This window comes from Dermacentor andersoni, chromosome 6 (assembly GCF_023375885.2).
Source record: "Dermacentor andersoni chromosome 6, qqDerAnde1_hic_scaffold, whole genome shotgun sequence".
Taxonomy (NCBI): domain Eukaryota; kingdom Metazoa; phylum Arthropoda; class Arachnida; order Ixodida; family Ixodidae; genus Dermacentor; species Dermacentor andersoni.
Window position 1 is genome coordinate 76,657,123 of NC_092819.1, and position 18,544 is coordinate 76,675,666.

At 49.2% G+C, this 18,544-nt stretch overlaps 1 protein-coding gene across 4 annotated transcripts in view; it reads left to right on the forward strand.

The window, feature by feature from the left end:
* LOC126522403 (NADP-dependent malic enzyme-like) overlaps positions 1 to 18,544 on the forward strand; it is a 168,853-nt gene that overhangs the window by 122,181 nt on the left and 28,128 nt on the right. For all 4 annotated transcript variants that reach the window (XM_050171152.3, XM_055066400.2, XM_050171155.3 and 1 more), the window contains 4 exons: positions 12,564 to 12,722; positions 13,395 to 13,595; positions 15,135 to 15,296; positions 16,979 to 17,082. In XM_050171152.3, the coding sequence (XP_050027109.1) occupies positions 12,564 to 12,722; positions 13,395 to 13,595; positions 15,135 to 15,296; positions 16,979 to 17,082 (626 nt within the window). The remainder of the gene's footprint in view (positions 1 to 12,563; positions 12,723 to 13,394; positions 13,596 to 15,134; positions 15,297 to 16,978; positions 17,083 to 18,544) is intronic.

Here is an 18,544-nt window from a genome sequence, read left to right on the forward strand (position 1 = left end):
AAAGCCACCGGCACAGCTGAACGGCAAAAGAAAATAACGTTTTTATTCACCAAATTTACTAATAATTTTTCACCTTATTATAAGTAGAAATATTGGAGAATAATTTTGTGAGCGAAAGAAAAGGGCATGCGGATTACGCGCACTCTGCAAGAAAATCCGTGGGCGCTAATTTTCTTTGGTGTAGGTGCTGTGTTAATGCCAAACGTGTTGATGTTACATTAATGTAGATACTACGTTACATTACGCTTGGATCCCAACTTTGCCGTATGCAGATGCTATGGTAATGTCATGCATGCGATATTATTGCCTGTTCAAGGAATGCGCACTATGCACCCGCGCGACTATAATGCGACATTCTTATCGGGATCCGCCAACCCACTCCTTCGATTGCGGTGCCTCCGAAATCGGCCCACTTTAGACAAACCTCATTGAAACATTTGCGAGGACGCATATGGTGCACTGGTATCAGGATGCGGGCACCAGGTCACCACATTTGATTACACTACCTCCGGGATCGGTACAGTTTACTCTGCGAGAGACGGACGCCAATACCCGGGAAAGGCATAAGGAACGCTTCGGTTTGAAATTAGGAGAAACATATGGAAACGAAAAATTCGGCACTCGAGTACCGGCCGACAGAAATGTGTGCGGAAGAATGCCGGAAGCACCGCGTTTTTTTCCGGGCCAGCTTCCGTGCGAGGCTCCGCGCAGCCTAACCTCACGCGCCGCCGACTCGCACCCCGTTCGCTCGTTAATTGGTCCCCTCGCGCACTATGCACACGCGCGCAAACACACCGACTCACTGGCCCACTCCGCTGTCCAGTGAAAGCGTACATAGGAAGTGTTAAGGGCAAAATAAGCACCGCGACTTGTCGTTTTCTTTTTTTTTTTTTTTTTTGTGCTGGCGAAGACTATTTACCTTCGCGTCTTTTGTCGTACGCTAAAGCAACCAAGCCAAAGCAACAAAGTATAACGACAAATCCAAACAGCTATATCTGTGCGTACGACGAATTACGCTCGCAAGCAGTGCGATCAAAAAAGCTTGGCGATCCGCGCGTGACAGCATCTGAGCAAGCGGACAGCGTGGCTAAGAAAAAAACAAAAATCATTGGAAGTGTATCTTAAGGGCAGCAACGCTGAAATAACATATACGGTAAGCTGCACAGCGGTAAGCGCGTCTAGCGCTGGAAGAACCGCCGCTCGATCGGACCGACCGGTGCGAAACAGGGACACGAATTCGCGCCTGTATACGCAGCATGTGGTATATGGGACCCCGGCGGTATTTGCCGCCCTCCAGAGCGTGGTCATCTGCGAAGGCAGCGCGGTTTGATACGAATACGGCCACGCTTTCTTACATTCGCCAAGTACCGGCAAGAAGCAGGTGGCGGGTGGAAGGAGGCGTGAGAGGATTGCGGGCGCGCAGGCGAGAAGCTGCGGCATTGCGCGGCAGTGGAGAGGAAACGGGAGCAGCGCCTTTGTGCATCGCTGGCCTGTGCACATGTTCCGTCGGCGCATGTTGGCGGTACTTGTTGCTCGGACGGTGCCCGGGAGCAGCGGGAGGGGGAAGGGGTGGCCTGGGTGTGTGTGTGTTTGTATACGTGTTTCTGTCCGAAGCGCGGTCGTCGTCACGCACTGATACCCCGCGCACGGCAGCGCGATGTTTCGCGGGCTGCGATGCACTATGTAGGGGGAAGATCGCGGATCCACGCATCGAGACTGTGCGCTTTGCTTGAAACCGCGCTGACGCTGCTGGAAGGAAGGAAGGCTGTCGCACCACGCTGTCGCGTTAGACGAGCTTTGCTTTACCGTGCACACGACATGCTCGTAAACGCGCTCTCCACGGGGCTAACAACGCCGCAGGGGAGTTTTCGTTTGCGTTTCACTCGACGATGACCATAGTGTCAGGTGCTTTCTAGAGAAAGGTGCTTTACTGAGCGTGCAGGACTGGTAGAGACCTTCATTCCGGAGTTTTCCTAGCGTGATTCTTCAGCAGGACTTCGACTGGCATAGTTGGCGCAGTTCATAACAGGTACCAGCAGTATACTGCTGGTACATGGCAAGCCAGGAAAGAGCATGTGGTGCCTTCTAATATAGGACTCCTTCTAAAATAAGGCGCCTTCGATGTCGCCAGCTTCGAATGCCGCTTTCTTGTTAACTGCCGCAATGCCGCATCCTTGTTAATTCGCGCTATGGCCTTCTCAGGCAATGCATGCCATTTGCCACGCAACCTGAGACATTTTCTTGATGATGTACGGATGGCCCAATCGCGACCTGACGCCAACTCGATGATCAAAGCACTCATGCAGAGTACATTGTGTAAAGGCATACAGAGCCCATGCTGACAACGTCCACAGGCGGTAAATTCTGTTTTCCCCCGAAGGTTACACGGAGCAAAACGTCATTGCTAGAGGTGTGCGAATAGTGGTATTTGAGACCGAATCGAATATGAATGGAATATTGCCAGAAGCGAATCGAATCGAATGTCGAATAGTTTTCGAATAATGAACAGGCGTTATCACAATGAATACAAGACGGTGTTCAGATCTTCGTATTCTTAATGTTATCAAGTTTCTATAATTACATAGGAAGTTATGAAGCGTTGTTCATTAAAAACATAAATGGAGCACTAGGAGTTTCTTCGCATGCACAGGACTGTTCAGAGGGTGCGAATGATCGTTGAGCAGCCTGAAAAGTATAGCTACATAAGCGACGTAGCCTGCTCTACTGAGCAACTTCTGATATTTTATGTCTCTACTATATGCCCGCGGGGGTGAAAATTTACCGTACTTGAGCTCTATTATTACTTTTCATCAGGCGCCCTTGAGGTTTCGAAAGATGGTTCTCATACTCGAAAAATATTCGCATTTAGGATTAGTGACTGTTCGATTCGAAGAAAGAATCGAATAAGACACTATTAGATTCGTTATTCGGAAGTTTTGAATATTCGCACACTCCTATAGTCATTACTACGCAGGATTAGGCTAGGCGTTGCTTTCACCCGTCGCTACGCTCACATCACCGACCAGTCGAACAGCCCTGATTGCGAACGCTGTCAGACGCTTGAAACGCTGGGACTCTTCTTGTACAATTTCCCGGCATGTATGCTGGAGCAAGGAACGTTGGATAATTGCCTAGCGAGCGTTGGCAGGCAACCACTGTCGGAGGACGCTATTCTCGTTCTGTGGCCTGACACTGCAACTTAAATGCGGACTACTAGAGTGCTGTGGAAGTTTCTGCATGACACGAAGTTAGACGAGCGGCTCGAATAGGACCACCGTCTAATGTCCCTAAGCACTCACCACTTCTCTCATCATCATCCATCGGAGTACTTTCACCCCCCTTCCCTGTCCCCCCAGTGTACAGTAGCAGACTAGAGCTCACTAGGTCAGGTCGACCTCTCTGTCTTTCCTATCAAGAAAATCTCTCTCTCTCTCTCTTGCTATCTAAATTGTCTTGAATGAAGAGGAAGAAATAAAAGAAAGAAAGAAAAGGAAGAAAGCATGCAAGTGAGCTGTCAGCTCTGGAGGTTTCTTTGAGTAGCACTGGCCACGAGTATGGACGCTTGTTTCGATGTGAACCTGGTGCCCTACTTGGACACACTGGCAGGCGTTACGAAAACACCACACGCGTACTGCGAATGTGTAGGGCGCGTTTATCGGTCCTTTCCGCACATGCACAAAGCACAATGATGGGCTGCCACTTTGCGCAGGTGGCCGCTTCTTGCAGTGCTGACTTGACACGGCACTGACGGACAAATATTTTTCACGGGCTTCGTGACACCATCATTCTTCCATTAACTGCGCTCGTCAACGACAGAAGAGCCATCTATAAGTCTGTGTCCGTTCGTCCTTTTCATTCGATCCGGTTTAGTATCCCATGCACTCTGCTCCTCCCTTGGTATAGTCGCAGTCCCTGCCCGGGAGAGGCTGTTGCAGGAACGTTGAGGTGCGAGGCGTTGCAGCTATGTGGTATATTGTCGACATGATAACATCTATGAAGGTGCACACTTGATTCCCCATTTTATAGGTAACCAACGCTGTTTATGTTAATAATAGAATCCGCCTGAGTAGGCTTGCACGTTTTGAGTTTCTTTCGTCGGACCTAACGTTGACGTCAGTCGGAGTAAAATTTACAGGACTAAACCGCGGATAACTGTGGCGCCAGATGTCTCTTACAGAATGTGTAACATGACGGCTGGAGCTGAAGGTTACATCGCGCCTAGAAACTTTAATAACATCGACGCTACCTTTAGACCCAGAGAAACATAGTCAAGGCGTCCAAGCTCGCGCGCATGTTAACGAAAAGGGGTGACGGAACGTCCAGCTTTACGTGCAAAAGCTACCGTAATTGATCTGTAACGAATATTGCTTTCGAAGAAAGAGAGAAACGGAGACGGTGTAGTAACTTTCAGCATGCACATGAATTTGGCACAAGCGAAGATAACCCAACGTGAGCTCTTCCGTTACTTATATACATGCCCAAGAATCAATCCAATGATATATGCTCGTCGGTCTATAGGTGCACACTCATGGGCTTCATATCATACGCGAATTGTGGCTCCTAATGCGCAGGAACAACAAAACGTTAGAGTTCCAAAGGTGGTCGGTCTGCTCCAACGAATCTTACGGCCCTCTCTTCTCTGTTTTCCAACCGTCTCGCCGCTGCGGGATCTGCTCGCCCGCAACCCCGTGTCCGACGTTGCAACCTTGCCGTGTAGCGTGTCGCGGTCGCCGTCTCAACACGGCGTGGCGGCAACACTCCAATTCCTCCGGCGTCGTCGTCTTCTTCCGCCTGCTTCGATGTAGCACAGCGCCGGACAGGCCGCGTCCCCGCATCAGGGCCGTCGTCATCATCATTCCGGTGTCGTTGTACGCAGGCACGCACGGTCAGCGTGTGGCCGCGTCAGCGGTGATGAAAGACGGCGTGTGGGCCAGCTTGGCTGCTCGCCCGTTGCGCAAGCGCTGGCGCGCGTCTTCGCGCGCACGCGCGCGCGGAAGCGCCGCGGAGATGGAGCTCGCGAGGGGACGCCGCGACGCGGAACCGCTGCTGCCGCCTCCGCGGTTGGCGACGAGCTGGGCAGCGGCATCGCATGCTTCGGGGTCGTTTCGGCGTCCGCTTTGTGTGGGTGCGCTCGCGGCGGAGGCATCGTTGCGTGCTCGCGAGATGTTTCGGTGCACCCCCCCTTCGGCGTCGCACTGTTATGTCGAGGCGTAGCCGATGCGAGCTTCCACTGCGGGCAGAGCGCGGCACGCTTGATGAGCGCATGGCCTGTCCAGCTGGCCAGCTCGCGGCGCTAGCGTCAGAAACGGCGACGTGGGCCCACGTATACTATACTCTACAGGGAACGGCCTCGGTGGCTCATCGCACTTGGATCTGATCGTTTCCGTGCTGACAGCCTGAATGAATGTAGTATACGCCAATTGGTGTACTGTACTTGCGTGATGGACGAACTTGATGTGAGACGCTATAGTGCATGGCTGCTATACGTAGCGATTCTTTCTTCGACGATTCCGTTCGATCTTTGTACTCGGGACCGGTCGATTTTAGTGATCGGGAATGCATGGTGTCACTGAGGCCAATTTCGTTGAGCAGTGTTGTGAATTTCGCGCTATTCTTTTACATCGCGTCCAGAAAGCGCAGTTTTGTGGCCTGCAACGACAGTTCGCTGCCAACTGCACGTTGCTGCGTACATCCTTCACAGTTTAAACAAGAGGCCATGACCTTTTCGCTGGCGTTCTGTAGTGTTATTTTTCGTGCTGTCACATTAACACTCAACGCCTTACCCAAACATGCATAATATGTGACTCGAGCATTGCTACGAGTGCTCAGCTCGAGGTTTGTGTTACTCTCGGGCAAGCGGTGTACTTCAGTGTTACCTCTTGGTACACGGTACGGCACACTTTAGATGACCGGTCGCAAGTTATAGTCCAGAAGCCGCAGCCGCTATTAGCGTACGTACGACGAAAACGGATGCTAAATGCTTCGTGAAGAAAATATAAATACAGCAAAAATATCTCCCGCACATGGTCTTCTACCCCTCTTCATTTTGTAGTTGGGTGCACGCCCTTTATTTGATATACGAACAGCACTGCCTGAGCAAGAGGGGAGGGAAGGAAAAGCAGACCATACGCACGTGCGGTTTGCCACCCTGCTCGAGGGGAAGGCTTTAAGTACCATCAAATCGGCGACTTTGCGAAAGGAGAAATATTCAAAGGCGTATTCGTTTCCCATTGGAATGGGCTGCATACCTTCGTAGGACAGTGGTGGCTTTGAGGAGTCTGTCGAACATCAGTCATCTCTGCATTTGTCTCCTCTACGGCGACCAGCGGCTTCTATATTCCATACCACGTTGGATCACATTGCACTCAAGTATACTCTCGGTGTCAAATCATAGCAAAATTTTACAGTAAGATGGAAGTCCGAAGCGATCGGCAAGGTGAAGCCTGGAGCGAACGTTTCGACAACGGGAATCTCCTTCGTCAGGGCAACAAATGACGAATAAATGTGATCTTGCCGAAGCGTTGTCTCTGGCCTTTAACATCCCTTGCGAAAAGTCACGTGGAACATAGTCACACACGTCAAAAGCTCAGAATACACCCCTGTTGGCTACGACTCCAAACCAGCTTCTAAGCATCCTCTGCAGAGTTACGGTGAAGGTTATTAAAAATTGAATATAATTTCATTGAAAGCAATGTACGTATCACTCAGTGACCTCAGGGACTCTTCCTAATTTTGATGTGCAGCTGCGAAGCGCACACCGTCAGCATTCTCATCGTCTGCACATGAGTGAGATTGAAGAAAGACACGCTATAATTTACAGGGTGTTTCTTCTTTTTTTTTAGCTGAACCAAATTATTAAGGATTGCCTGTGACAGATAGCACCATTGTAACCTTTGATCTAAATTAATCGATGAGGCGGCCATTAATTCTACGAAAAATCAAAATGCTTAATTGAAGAATTGGCATATTGGAGCTAATTAACTTCTAAATTAATTACCTTATGACACACATTTCAATCTATGAATTGGAGTTAGTGAGTATATAAGGGATATTGACTTAAAATGAATTCTCAGGACTGCGCCAGTTATGAGATATTAATATTCAAAGTGTCGTGTGAAATGCATTGGCGCTCCGGTTGCTTTCATGCTTCAATGTATAAAACAGCGTTTTCTTATTAAAAATGCAACTGAAACAGTGCATTTTTACCGCAACTTTTTATCACAAACCGGTGCCATCCTCGGAATTAATTCCAAGCCGATACGCCTTGCATACTCTCTAGCTGCAATTCGTATGATGAAATATATGCCGTGACGTAAATAATGAAAAAGTTAATTAACGTAATGATCTTAATGACAACTACGCATTTTTATTTCTCGTGCAAGTAAACGCCGCCTCACTGAGTGACATAAAACAAGGCTTAGAATTGTGCTATCTACCACAGGCAATGTTTAAAAATTTGGTACAGCTAAAAAAGAACGACATCGTGTATGCATGTGTATACATGTTCGATACGCTTTGTGCCTTTCCGTTGGCTTTGACAGCTTTTGAAGTCTGGTTTACGGGTGACACACGACTTCGTATTAACGGGTAAAAAGTAAGTCTCATTCGTAATGGTGCGGCGAAACGAGCTCACGCGCTCACCAGCTGGTTCGGATGTGTCACTCGCACGTTCACGCCACCAAGTAGGGCGCCGCCAGCTCACGTGTGAGGCGCGAACAACCTTCTCACACGTAACTGGCGAAAGGCGGCTGATAAGGAAAAGAGGGAGGGACGTGCAAGAGGCTTCGAGTAATAAAGGGAAGTGAAAGTGGAGGCAGTGAAAAACGAAAGAAAACGACGCATGTCGAGGAACCACGTGCAGAGGCGCGCGTGAAGTAAGCCTCTATCAGGGTGGCGCGGCGGAGATGTCGTGCAACCTACCTAGACGAAGAGGTGGGAGGCGACCCGCGTCAGCCCTAGTTTCTTTCTTCTGAACGTTACGCAGCTGTGCCCTCGGACAAAAAACACTCGCGTCTCCGCAGACGTCGTCGTGCGGAAATGCTTCAGGAATCTCTCTGCTTTCTGCTAACTCGTGCGCACGATTCGAAGCCAGCGTTCTTTCCGACTGCTCGCCGTGTGCCGACGGTCGGGGTGAATGCGCGGGCGGCCGCGATAACCGCGTGCGTGCGGCTTCCGACTCTCATACTGGATCGGCCAACGGGACGCACGTGAACGAGCTGAGCGGGGATTCTGTGTAGTTTTCTTTTTGTTTCTCTTTTATTTCGTACGAGCACGGCTCCCACCTCGTAGAGGGCTTTCTTGTAGTATGCCCCTCCGAATCTGGGTTACGAAGCACGCGCAGTTGACGCTTTGACAAAAAACAAGACTCCGTGTGTGTTCAACCGCTCATTCGTTCGTTTTATCGGCGCAAGCTTGCTTTAGGTTTCTGGTTCGCTATGGTGTGCTGTGAGAATGGTGATTCTTTCAAAATTGCTGGCGGCAGTGGCGCACCGCCGGCGACTCAGGTGTTGCAGGGTGTGTCTCGAAGGCGTGTCGATACAGCGCGCCGCGTAGGGTTTCTTTTTTTTTTGTTTTTGTTCGCGCCGGTACGAGTATCACGCACAACACGGATGCCGTGCAAGTTTGCGCACGTCAGACGCCCTGCAGTCCTTGTAGACCCGTTGACTGATTTCGACGCACTGAAGCCTCGTGACGGTTGATGCCGCAACGGTGGCCCTCAGATTGTAATTTCTGCTACACTCGATTCACGTGCACGGAGCTCGAAGCTAATTCTTGAATGCTGTCTCTTTTTTTTATTGGCTTTAGTCGCACCGTAGCTAAGCGAAGCACGTGGGAAGTGACACAAAAGCACAATCGCCCACACAGCGCGTTTATTCTGCAGCTGAAAATAACGTGCACGTTCCCGTAAGTTATCCTACAGCAGAAATCAAGTACAGCATAGGCAATCAACGCCAAAGAATATACGAACCGACATGGCCACACAACGCTGTTTAGCGAGTGACCAGCGTCGCTCCCTGTAGCCGAACGTGCGGCCTCGTGCTCGGGAGGAGAAAGCCCGTGATTGCCGAACGTGACGTACACGCGGTGTTGCTGGTGCGGAGCGTCGTGACAAAGCGAATGAACCTACACGTTCATGTTTGCGTCAGTTGGCAAGTGGCCGCTACCGCACATCCGTCGGCACTAAAGGTCGGCACTCGTCGTGATGGGAGGGCGGCTAATATCCTCGAGGGCTGCGTTGTCGTCGGCGTTGCCGTGGGTGCCAGAAAACCTGCTATGTATATGTGGGCAGGTTTTTGACGTGTAAGGGACGAAGAGGGGATGATCATGACAATGAGGCACGAAGGGGACAATAACAGGAGGAAATGTACTTTCCCCGCTGTCGCTCTTTGTAAGCGTCGAAAGACATTGCCGTTTTGTTGTAGTTTACTCGTTCAATTTGCGAGGTGGAAACGCAAAGTGCATTGAGGTTCCGTTTGCATGCGCAGGAGACAACGCGCCGTCTTACCGGATTGGTATCGGTGCCTCTATGAGCAGATTAGATGTGACAGTCATTGTCGTGTCAGTTGTAACTGCCGTTTCGGATCGTTCACCCAGTCGGCTTCGCCCTAAATGTCGTTTAATTTTGCCCATCGCGATTTTTTGCCATGAACTGGTATCTCGGCCAACGCCTGCTTTTGGAGGCGACGACTCAATTATCTCTTCTTCGAGTCATCGCACGTGTACTTAGATTTAGGTGCACGTCAAAGAACCCCAGGTGGTCGAAATTTCCGGAGTCCTCCACTACGGCGTGCCTCAATCAGAAAGTGGTTTGGGCACGTAAAACCCCACAATTTAATTTTTTTCGAGTCATCGCACGTGTCACACTTCAGACATGGGGTATATACTTATCATTCGCACAAAGCGTTGAAGTGATTACAGGCTTAATGGAAGTACGTGAAATTTAATGTTAGTTTCACGAGTCACGGCCGGAGGCGGTCGGGCTTGATGACAGATAAAGGACAACTTCACTGAGTCTTCATTGCTATTTGGTCGGAAGGTTCTTTATACAATTTTGCGCTGAACTGCACCGTTGGGCCAGAGTTCCTTGCAAGGGCAATCATTACAAGGAGGCGTGCCTGTCACTCAACCTGCCATAATTCCCCTCCCACCCCAGCTGCCTCCCGAAACCATACAAAAATATAAGCTGCGCGTAGTACTATAATCAGGCCATTGGAGTGGCACTCAGTGGGGAAAAAAAAAAAAAAAGCTAAGGCATGCGCACACCCAGTGAAAGTCCGCTAGTAATGTAAGCAGTGACTGACTGAACATTCGAATGAAATAAAAAAAAGAGCAAGCTGCTGGCCTGTGCAGTCAATTCATTTTAAATGCATTTTTTTATCTTCTATGCTTGTCGCAAACAGCTTGGTGTCAGATCGCAATTATTGGAGGAGCTGCAGCGTGAAATACAGCTCGATGCTGCTATCCTTGACTGAAGTTTAGGTGTGATGGGCCCTTGGGTTTTCATAGAGTAAATGAGGCCCGTAACACCGAAAACTGATCAAGCCAGTCCGACCTGAATTCGTGGTGGAAAAACGGCGCAAAAGCTAAAGAAAGAAACTGAGTGGGCACGATCGTTGCCGTTGCGTTCGCGTCTTATTATTTTTGTGCGTTGTTTTCAAACTACGATCAACGTCGCCGGTTATTCGTGCGCGAGACGAATGATTCGCTAGAGCGAAACAAATATCAACCACCGGAGGTATGCGTAAGCTGAACACACGGCTCATAGCGTCCAGAGGGGCCACTTCGTCAACTGCACTTGAGCCGTCAACAGCTATCCACAAGAGCGAGCTTTAGCCGACGCTGCAATGCGAGTGACTCATGTGAATCCGTCGAGGTCTGTCCGTGCCAGCTTACCCTACATCGAGGCATGTCGGGTGCACCTTACGAACAACACGCACGCCTCTAAATATCGCATCAGTCTCGTCCTCTTTCACCCCACATGCGAAATACCTTTTTTTTTTCTTATTCGCGCATACAGATGCAGTCCACGGTTAAAGGGAACACAAGTGGGCAAAGTATGCGTGAATGTTTTCTCACAATCGGCCTGCTTTGCAGCATACGACCTGCCGTTGGCGGAGCCGACGTCTTTTTACACACGTGTGCCATGAATTGACACCGGTTCACTTGCAGCTATAGAGAGCCAGAAAAACTGCTAGCGGCACATCAGAGCGTTCACTTTATCAGTGGATCACATTGTGTACGTTGTTACAATCATTCTCTATGCAAAAATGACGTACCAGAGAGCCCAAGCTATCGGGACAGTGAATACTTTAGCTTTCCTTTTATATTATTCGTTAAATGTCTTCGCCGAGTTGCACATACGCCTCATAGAGCAGCACGTTTTTCTGTAAACACAAATGACCGTACAAAAATTAGGTGACCCACCGTGGCGGCTCCGTGCATGACTATGGTGTTGCTCTGCCGAGAATCATAAAAGGTCGCGGGTGCGATTCCGGCCGCAGTGGCCGCATTTAAGTGCAGGCCAAACGCAAAAACGCTCGTGTGTAGTTAGACGCGCTTTAGAAAACAGCAGGCGGTCTAAATTAACCCGAAGCCCTCCACTACGCGTCTTCTATCGTTGCCGCAACGTTGTTTCGAAATGTTAAACGCCCCGGATCAATCAGTCAAAGAAGTCGCAGTTTCGCCCGAAAGGCGCAGCGTCGGTCGCGATCGCAAATTAGTAGAGAGCTATACGAAGTAAAGATGGTAGTTCTATCGGCCGCATAAGCTTGTAAACATTCGCTTACTAATTAAAATAACAAGCATGGTGTCACGCGCGCGCAAGCAAACATGAACACATCTTACTCGATGACCGCGCACACTGGCTGTCAAAGCGTTGGAGGGAGAAAGCGGGGCAGCAGCAGCGTGCGAATTAACCTTCGTGCTGCCTCTGCCTTCAACGCGGACTAAGCGGCGAGAAGAGAGTTCACACGAAGCTATATAACCCTCGGTGCACCTAGGCTGTACTCATCGCAAATCGGTTTCAAGATAGGCAAAGGATAGCTGCCGGAGTAGAACGCTCCTTCCCCCGTTCCCTCCCCTGGTATACGCAGGGTATCTTTTTTTATATCTGCACTATGTTAAGCCATTTTTTTTACACGGCCCAAGATTTCGTTGCAGTCGACCTTTATTTATTTATTTATTTCGTGCTGCCAACCCGATTATCAGGCCCTAGGCAAGGAGTGGGTAGTAAAAAAAATATGTAACGGGTAGTACAAAGGTACCACTTTATAATTCCCTTACTCTATATTTTTTACTTCCGTTAAGAACCGTTCGCTATCGCTTTTCTGTTATTCTTTAATTTTCTTTCATTCTCCGTGCGGTGTATCCTCCGCTGCAGTTTATTAGCTGCTGTAGAATGGGTGTCGGTTAAATCACGTGCACTCTGCATGATAACTCAACAAAACTCTAATGCCGCCACTTCTTCTCGCTATCAAGTTTGCTACGACATTTATTCTCGACGCGCGGTACACACGATCTGGTTTGTATAACGAGTGCGTCCCTCTTCTCTTTGCCCACCCCAGAACCTGGCGTTCAGCGCCCGTGACCGGGACAACATGTCCCTGCGCGGCCTGATCCCGCCGGCGGTGCGCTCCGTGGAGACCGAGCTGCAGGCGGTCATGGACAACATCAAGCTCTACGAGTCCGGACTCGCCAAGTACCTGTACCTGCGGGAGCTGCACGTGAGCGCGCACATTTCACACACGTGTATACTCGCGGCCGTTGCCACTTTCCTCGTTGTTTCCAGATTTAAGAATTGGGAAAAAAAGATACGGCTAGGCCCTCCACTCGGATCTCTTTTTCATTCCAGCTCCACCAGCGTGTCGATGTTCCTAGATCATGCAATTGGTGCATACGTGCAATCCCAAAGAATGTTAAAAGAGAAAGGGAAAAGAAAACCACTCCTACAATTGTTTTTTACGCTTATTAGGTGTCATAAATGAATTTTCTTATTAAACTTTTTTTTTTTAGCTAGTCTCCTAGATTTGCCTACTCTCTTCAGAAGAGTCACACAGAAAGCTTGCGGTTGCAGATCCTTTGGAGACTTCGCGTCCTTCGATTTTTAACGATGCTGATCATGGCTAAACCAATTTAATGTCACTTCGAGCGAGTGCACCACTGAGTGCTATAGTGCCGCTCGGAGGCTGCCAGTAATGATAGCGTAGCCACATTCGACGGAATATTACGCAAATGTAGTACAGTTTATGTCACAACCGCAGCGGGTACGTACGGCCATTAAGCAAGCGTCCGTGTTTTGTCCTCTGCGTGGACCGGCGCTTGCCGGTCGCGCGAGATGTGTGTAACACACGTTGACCACTGGAAACGGCACGCCAACCGTGTACACTCACGCGCAGGACTACAACGAGAAGCTGTTCTTCCGCGTGCTGAAGGAGTACACCGAGGAGCTGATGCCGCTGGTGTACACGCCCGTGGTGGGCGAGGCGTGCCTCAAGTACAGCCTCATCTTCCGCCGTCCCAAGGGGCTCTTCCTGACGGCGCAGGATGCCGGCAAGCTGTACGACGTGCTCGGCAACTGGCCCGAGAAGCAGGTCGACGTGAGTACACCACGCGGCGTCTCGCGCGACGACACGCTGCCAGACAAGCCGAAGGCGGCATCTGTGTATTGGACCACAATTCGTATACCGCTGGTGTGTGTGTGTGTGTAGCACGGCAAACACTGCATCGCTTTCGGCGAAGGAAGAAGTGAAAAAAATAAGTAAAGTCGCGTCTTCAGGTCAGCTCAGTGCAACTTTTCGTGCTCCTCAGGCCCTCCACGTTGGCGTCAGTTAAACGCGCATGTCCTGCCTCGCCACGGCGCGTGTGTCCTGTGATATTTCGAAATATATTTTGAGCTAAGCGTATACAACTAGCAGGCACGCACGGTAGAGACCCAGGCGGCAGCCCAACCGAAATGAATAGCAAACCGAGTGAAGGGCATACCGACGTATAGTGGCTATGACGTTGAGCTGCTAAGCACGAGGCCGCATTTCCATGGGTACGCAATGAAAAAGAAAAAAAAAGAAAAGTTGTCTGCCTGGCATTGTCTGCACCTTAAATGACCCCGGGTGGTCGAAATTAATGCGGAGTTCCGCCACTAATGCGGGCCTCATAATGAGGTCATCCTTGTGGCACATAAAACCTCAGAAATGTATTGCTTGTTTCTTTTCTTACGATAAGGGGTAGGCTATACTTTCGGTGTGTAGCCAAAAATAGAGAATAAGACATAGCGCGTCCACTCAGGAGATTTTGACTTGTACACGTGCCAGAGGCGCAAAATTAAATTATGGGGATTTACGTGCCAAAACCACTTTCTGATTATGAGGCACGCCGTAGTGGAGGACACCGAAAATTTCGACCACCTGGGGTTCTTTAACGTGCACCTAAATCTAAGTACACGGGTGTTTTCGCATTTCGCCCCCATCGAAATGAGGCCGCCGTGGCCGGGATTCCATCCCGCGACCTTGTGCTCAGCAGCCTAACACCACAGCCACTGAGCAACCACGGCGGGGGGCGCAAAATTTAATGCCACTTTGAGCGAGAGCCACCGGCGGGTATTTGTGTCACTTGGAGGCTGTCGGTCGAGATGGGGTAGCACTATAGTTGCAGAGTGCACTGGGCGGCCCATTTGAGTTCGACGAACACAGTCCATCTTGTATAGTTGTATGTGGACTTGCTTAATCATCGTGCTTGTGGCTTCAAACGTGCTTTTCGCGTCACTTACTACGCTTTGTATTTTCTAAATTACCTGCAAACTACACTTTTCTAAATGCATAAATGCAATACATTTGGGCGCTCCTGCACAATCATCGCGATTCATTGCATTCATAACGTAACGTTTTGTTCAATATGACCAATTCGCAAAGTCACAAAGTTGTTTGAAGCCCGAAGGACGAAGTTGCAGGGCAATACACGGTGCTTGTACACGTCGTTTCTACGCTGGATTAGACAGCTGCTAGCAACTTCCGTAGACACTAGGGGGCAAATTTCCAGTCATTTTTTTTTTTTTTTTGTACAGGAAGCTCTACGGCGCAAGATGATGTTCGCGTCTTTTTTTCCGAGCTGCACCGTCCGTTAATTGCGCCGCTCCTTCGCAGGCCATCGTAGTGACGGACGGCGAGCGCATCCTGGGTCTGGGCGACCTAGGCGCCAACGGCATGGGCATCCCCGTCGGCAAGCTCGCCCTGTACACGGCGTTGGCCGGCATACCGCCCGAGCGGACGCTGCCCGTTATGCTGGACCTCGGCACCAACAACGAGGTGGGTGCGCCAGCGCAACTTACTTGCTGGAGGTCCCACCTTCATTCAGTCTTTCGGATCTATGACTCGATTTAATGAAATAAGAAATCGCATATGTTGGCAACTGTAGCGTCGCCGGCTTCTCCACAAGCAATGAATTGCCTAATGAGCAAAGGATGACAAGATGAGCCGACACGACAAAAAAAAATGGAACAAGGAAGCAAATAAACGTTCCGGCAATAAATCACATTTCTTAAACATGCCGAAAAAATCAGTATGAAAAAAAAAACACGGCACGTTTCGCACTTTTTACAATTAAGCACAAATTGTTCTATAACCCACACAGAATGCTTCTACATAACAATAACAAACAAGGACGTACAAAGTGTTAATACATAGATGCAATGTCACTTTCAGTAAAGAAGGTTAACAAAGCTTTAGAGAACTGGTCGCTGTAATGGTACGTTATCCAATGGCCCAAGCAACTCCTATGCTGAAGGGACGGTTATCAAAGGTCATCATAGTGGTCCTCAAAGCACTTCCTTGCCGCTCAAACTCAGGACAGATTGTTGGAACCTGTTCCCCGCTCCCCGAAGAATGGCCAAACATCCAACAAGGCACAGCTAAACGATGTATATGATACAAAAAACAAAAGAAAGCTACCTGCATACGACACTTTCAACCTGAATAGAGGCTATAGGCGACGGCAGCGCTAGCAGATATGGGGAACTGTAGATGGGGGGATCTACTCTATCGACTGTGGAACCGCCTCCTCTATATACAATGAGTATGAATAGCGCATTCATCATGTGAGCGCGATACCCGCCGCGGTAGCCGAGTGGCTGTGTCGTGGCGCTAATGAGCGCAAGGCCGCGGTGTACGTGTATCTTCTATCGCGTAAGAGACGCTCGTGTATTGGGCGTTGGATGCGCGTTTTTAAATAACCCCTAGTTCTCAAAATTAATCCGGTCCCCCTCACTACAGTATGCATCATAACCGGAGCGTGGTTCCTGGCATGTAAAGCCCACAGAATCTGACTTTTTTCTTTTTTGTGCGCGCAAATAAAACTAATATGGGCCTATATTGAAATAAATAAATAACAATAAAATAAAATGCAACAAGACGCGCGCTGGAATTGTTCGAAAGACCAGATTCCAGGCTATAGCGTTTAAAAGTAAATCGTAAACAACAAAGTCATTTTTGGGGGGGCGCATGGGAGCCGCCACCAAAGTGTAGCCACGCCCGCCTCCCACAAGGAAGCGCACGCACCACATCGTTAGGCAGCAAAAGCGAGGTGCTCCCCGCCGTGGCTGTCATCGGTTGTGAGTGCCGGTTCGGTGGCATGGGAAAAATGTGTTGAGTTTAGCGTCTTTTCTTAGCGTGACATCTATTTTTAACTCACGAGACTGCGCCTTCCGGGGAAATGCGTCCCCGGTAGCCATGCAGTAAGTCGTCAGCACAGCAGCGGCTACCGGTACGCGTGCTTCTACGTAGTGCACAATAATAAAAATAAATAATGTAATATATGTGAAGTTTTCAGCTGTACGCGCTTCCCAGCAACCCATAAATTAACGGTAAGTAAATCAACGAGAAGCGCACCTTTAAATGTGTGGGTGCCCGGGATAAAATACAGTCGCGCGTGCTTCAAACAGCACCGTAGTCATTCGTTTTGTGCGTGACGTCGCCGCGCGGCTGTTCCGCAGATTCTGCTGGCCGACCCGTACTACATCGGTTTGCGCCAGAAGAGGATCCGTGGCGCCCAGTACGACGACTTCGTGGACGAGTTCATGCAGGCGGCGGTGAAGAGGTGCGTGGGCGCTCGCATGCCATTCTGTATGTATGCTCCGTTTCTGAAGACCGAAACCCGTATCCCCTCCATCCTCCCCTCTCCCCCCTCCCCTCCCCCCCCCCCCAAAAAAAAAAAAAAATCTCTTACGCTAGAATTGCTCGTAAGAACAATTTCCAGCCAGTCGTGATGCCGGACGTATTATTATCGAGGGCGGCTGGCCAACGGGAAAGGCCGCATTACCTGCAGTGTATTACATGTGTTGTGAGCTTTGGCTGTTCAAACTATCTGACTATATATGCGTACGTGTACTGAACTCACGCACAAAACTTTGCGATTCATGTACTGTTGGACTGTATATGTTTTATTCATCCTGTGTTCTACTGAATGTCATATTTTCTGTCGCCATTCTCCCTTTTTTGCGCAAATTTGTTTTCTTTGCCAAGCGACAAGGAGTAGCCGGTGCCACCATGAAGGCGCCAACCTCTCGTAATATTCATTTCAATAAAGGCCACGTTACGAAAGTTTTGCGAATACGGTTCTAGATGGTTTAAACCAATAGCTACAAAATATATCATTGCACATCACATGTATTTAAATTCGAATACGTTTACGGTAATATTCTGTGATGATGATGCTATTGATGATGATGATTATGGAGTTAGATGGCACACTGGCTATGAGGGCCGTAGTGCGCCAAAACAATGGCGGTCGGTTGGCTCAAGGTAACGATTTAAAATTAAGAAAACTAATTATCGGTATATTAAAGAGGGATAAGAACGCTGGTGTATTGTGTGACGTTAAATGTAAAAGTAGTATACAATAAATCATCACGAGAACGCTGCGTCTAGATTAAATGGGAACGTGACAAACGAGCGCTGATTGGCCCCTGCTTTTGTAAGGGTAGTGAGGCCCAGTGCCGGCAAGGTTCCGTCATCACTGCACAACGTGAATTCTTCTGAGGCACCAAAATAAGACGTTGGTCTTTTTATTTTGTCTTTCTTCGTTTTGTGCGAGGCAGACACTGCCTGTTAACACGTACTAATGGCGCGAGCGTGCTCCACCGCGGCTCTACGTATTTATGTGCTAAAAGGAGCGGAACGCTCTGTGCGCTGCCTTCCCGCTGAAAATGAACTTTACTCTTTGCTTGCTGTACGTATTACGGAAGGGAGGCCGGTGCTTAGTCTACTTACCACCGTACACGGAAGTTACAGCATTATCAAAATTTAAAGAGATATATTACAGTTAAGCGCGATTATGTAGAAATCGCGCGAAATGACATTTTTGCGCTCCTAAATTCAAAATGGAATTGCCGGTGTACGCAGAGGTGTGAGGTTAGTCGGAGAGTAAGTTTAATTGCTGAGCCCGCTTATCTGAGCACGAGCTGTCGGTGACTGTCGAAAGAAGATATCGCATATCCCTGTTGTGTTGATTTTTCACAAGATTTTCCTTTCATATACACTAACGAAACCGATTATTTTTA